This window comes from Herpailurus yagouaroundi, unplaced genomic scaffold (genome assembly GCF_014898765.1).
Source record: "Herpailurus yagouaroundi ecotype Mexico unplaced genomic scaffold, PumYag 62307, whole genome shotgun sequence".
In the NCBI taxonomy this organism is placed as follows: Eukaryota; Metazoa; Chordata; class Mammalia; order Carnivora; family Felidae; genus Herpailurus; species Herpailurus yagouaroundi.
Window position 1 is genome coordinate 8,799 of NW_024416263.1, and position 4,292 is coordinate 13,090.

General features: G+C 40.1%; 1 protein-coding gene across 1 annotated transcript; it reads left to right on the forward strand.

The window, feature by feature from the left end:
* The first annotated feature begins 508 nt into the window (after positions 1 to 508).
* On the forward strand, positions 509 to 1,456 carry LOC121024263 (olfactory receptor 52H1-like). The gene has a single exon (XM_040466524.1). It carries the CDS (start codon positions 509 to 511, stop codon positions 1,454 to 1,456), a length of 948 nt encoding a protein of 315 aa, XP_040322458.1.
* The last annotated feature ends 2,836 nt before the right edge of the window (positions 1,457 to 4,292 follow it).

Here is a 4,292-nt window from a genome sequence, read left to right on the forward strand (position 1 = left end):
ACTGCAGAGAAAGAGCAAAAAAGAAAAGAGACTGAATGGTCTATTTTGGTGTTGGACATTGGGCTTGCCTTTGTTTAGCCCCTGGGGACCCTACAGTTATTATTCCAGTTCACTAGGGTGGGAACTTCACATTGAACTTTGTTGCAAATTTCTAACTAGTCCTTGTTTCTCTGCCTAATAGTGTTTTGTGTACATATTTTCCTAGAAACCTTCCTGGGTTCCTGTAAGGAGGCAGGACTAAAATTGTATGACTGGAGTTATGTGACTTGTGTCTCTGTGAAAAAATTATTTTGATCCCACTTATATTATGACTTAAAATTGTAACTGAAAGTTTGGCAAGTATTTTTAGTCAAGAGAAGAGGCAAAGGATAGCTTATCCCTTTTCAGAGCCGAAAGTGAGGGGATAATATTGAAGAAGACTCAGAGGTGGATGTCTGTAGATCATCGTAACAATCAGCCACAAAATATTTATTTTCAGTCTATGAGACACATCCAGTCCAAGACCATAATGACCACATTCAACTTGAGCAGCTTCAATTCAGGCCCTTTCATCCTACTGGGAATCCCAGGGCTGGAGGAGTTCCATGTCTGGATCGGGATTCCTTTTGTCATTATCTACCTTGTGGCCCTTGCAGGCAACAGCGTCCTTCTCTACCTTATTTCCATGGAACGCAGCCTTCATCAGCCCATGTTCTTTTTCCTCTCCATGCTGGCTGCTACAGATCTCATCCTATCTAATACATGTGTACCCCAAACATTCATCATCTTCTGGCTAGGTCCTCAGGAAATCACCTTTTCTGGATGCCTTACTCAAATGTTCTTTCTCCACTATAGCTTTGCCATGGATTCTGCCATCCTGTTAGCCATGGCATTTGATCGCTATGTTGCTGTTTGCTTCCCCCTAAGATATACCACTATTCTTACCCGTCAGATTATTACTAAAATTGTAATGGCTATTGTTAGCAGGAGCTTTTGCATCATCTTCCCATGTGTGTTCCTATTAAAACGACTACCTTTTTGCCGAACACTCATCATCCCCCACACGTACTGTGAGCACATAGGCATAGCCCAGCTTGCCTGTGCGGACATCTCCATCAACATCTGGTATGGCTTTGCTGTGCCTGTAATGACTGTTACATCAGACCTGATCCTCACTGGCATCTCCTACACTCTCATCCTTCGTGCCATCTTTAATCTTCCATCCCGAGATGCCCGCCAGAAAGCCCTCAACACGTGTGGTTCCCATGTTTGTGTCATTCTTATATTCTACACACCAGCAATGTTCTCTGTCCTCACCCACCGTTTTGGTCACAATATTCCTCACTCCTTCCACATACTGACTGCCAACCTCTATGTGGCCATCCCTCCTGCACTCAATCCAATCATCTATGGGGTGAAGACCAAGCAGATTCGGGAAAAAATCATCCTACGCTTCTTCCCTAAAGGGAACTATTGACATGAGACTGAGAGCTTGGGAAAGGAAACAGGTAACCATATTTATTTTGGAATGCATTTTATTTTTTTACAGCGAAAATATCTACAATGGTGATTTAAATACATATGAAATCTTAAAAGTCTTCCATGTGTTATAGGAATCAATAAGACAAAGTAAGGAGGTAGATATCAAGAAAGACAAAAAAAGTTGAAGAAGATATGTCTTCCTGAGACAATAGATCAGAGGGTAATTTCTGTCTTATTTTGAGATAGATTTCCAAGACTTATGGGATAAGATACTGATCATATATAATGTGGATAGATATTATTCTTAATAAAAAGGTTAAAAGAGATGACTAAGGGTCTAATAATTTAAGATACCTCTGTTGGATATTTTCCAGATGACAGTTGGCAAAGCTAACAGCAAATGATTACCTTCCTTTAAGAATCACCAAGGAAAATTAGTCATCTACAAACAGGGTTCTCAAACATTAGTGAGTATCAGAATCACCTAGGCAATTTGGTAAGAATGCGAAGTCCCAGGCTCTATCTTACTTTAATGGGACTCAGTGTTCTTTACCAGTTCTCTAAGTGATTCTGAGACCTAAGAAATCTTGGATCCTTCCAAATCAGAAAAGTCCTGCTCCTTTGAAAAACCCATAGACTTGATTCTTATAGTAATTTCCTGGCTTGGAAGTAACATAGCTCTCTTTTATACTCCCCATAACTTCTTCTTGCTCAGGTATTATTGATCCACCTTAAAATTCCACAACTCTAAGTCTCATATCTTCAAAAAATATTATCAATTATCTCTACTTATTATAGTCTTTTAAGGAGTTCACTTCTGGCACAAAGAATTTTTGTGATGATTATTGGTGATCTTAATGAACACAGAGATGACCCATTTATAACTTGGTGTGATAGGTTTATTCTCTAAAGATAGCCACAATACTATATTCCATCTCCCATGCTTTTCTGCAGTGTGAACTTGCAATTCCCACATTATAGTTGGAGTTTAATTCTATTTCTCTTGAATTGGGGCTAAACATAGGGATTCCTTAATCAACAGAATTCAAGGTAAGTGATATTGTGAGGTTTCTGAGGTTAGGCCACAAAAATCTTTGCAGTTTCCACCTGGGTCTCTTGAAATGCTTTATCTAGGTATGCTCCTTCTTCAAGCTGAAACACTGAGCTACGAGTATCCCAAGCAAATGGAGAAGCCATGTCTAAATATTCTGGTGCACAGCCCCAGTTGAGATCCCAGCTGAGTCAGCAGCAACTACCAGTCATGTTAGTAAGCCATCTTAAACATCCAGTCTAGTTGAGACTTTAGGTATTTGTAGGCTCAACTGACATCTCTCTATAATGTATAAGAGACTCAAGAGAGAACTACTCAACTGATTGAAGCCAAGTCATAGAACCACAAGAAGTAATAATTTGCTGTTTTAAGCTAATAAACTTGGGGATGGTTAGTTATGCAGCAATAGATAAATGATGCAGAAATTGGTAACAGGAAGTGGGGTCTTTCTTGATGTAGCAAAAACCTAAAACATGTAGCATTAGTTTTGGAACAGGCGGCACATAGAGGCTGCAAGTGCCTTGAAGGAACTGTTAATGGAGGCCTGAAAGACAGTGAGAGAATTATTATTGGGGGCTGGAGAAAAAGGTATAAGTGCTATGCAGCTGTAGAGAGTTCAGAGATACCATAACTTAGAAAGTAGAAAATATACCTAAATAACTGATGTGTTTGGCCAAGGATATTTTTTAAGCAGAACACTGAAAATATCAACATTATTTTTATGCCACATATTTTTATGCCACATAAGGTACAGAGAGATGTAAGCTAAAATGAAATTATTCAGTGTTCAAGCATAACTTAGAGTAAATACGAAGGAATCATGGCTGGCTGAATTCAAATAAAAAAGAAATTTCCTTCCAGCCTCTCCAAATTACAAAAGACTCTCAAAGGAAAAAAAAATGTCCTTAGGGTGTAATATTATCTCTAGGATGAGACTATAAAATCTTTTGCTAAGAGTAAGAAATACTTAAGGGTATGTGTAATTAATCTTTTCAATTAGGCAAAGAATCTTCTAGGAATCTCAAGGATATTTCCCCAGAGAATCATTAACTCTCAAGCAAAATCAGACAGAGAGCAATCTGGAAGATATTTGTGGGTATGATTTTTGTCTAATGGAGTAAACCCTAAAAGATTCACAGAGAACCACATTTTTTTTTTATTTTAAAGAAAGAGAGAGAGAGAGAGAGCACCAACAGGGGAGAGAGGCAGAGGGAGAGAGGGACAGAGGGAGAGAGAGAGGGGGAGAGAGAGAGAGAGAGAGAGAGAGAGAGAGAGAGAGAGAAAGGGAGAATCCTAAGCAGACTCCACACTCAGCACAGAGCCTCATGTGGGGCTTGCTCCCACAACCCTGGGACCATGACCTGAGCCAAAATCAACAGCCAGAAGATCAACCAACTGATTCACCAGGTGTCCCAAGAACCACAATTCCACAATTTTTTTTATATGAAATTTATTGTCAAATTGGTTTCCATACAACACCCAGTGCTCATCCCAACAGGTGTCCTCCTCAATACCCATCACCCACCCTCTCCTCCCTCCCACCCCCCATCAACCCTCAGTTTGCTCTCAGTTCTCAACAGTCTCTTATGCTTTGGCTCTCTCCCACTCCAACCTCTCTTTTTTTTTTTTCCTCCCCCTCCCCCTCCCCCCATGGGTTCCTGTTCAGTTTCTCAGGATCCACATAAGAGATAAAGGAGTACTGATGCATAGGGGCACTTGTACCCCAATGTTCATAGCATCACACTCTCCAGTTCCATCCACGTTGCTACAAAAGGCCATA

Coding starts and splice junctions, on each gene's coding strand:
- LOC121024263 (XM_040466524.1), top strand. CDS start 509: ATGACCACATTCAACTTGAGCAGCTTCAATTCAGGCCCTTTCATCCTA.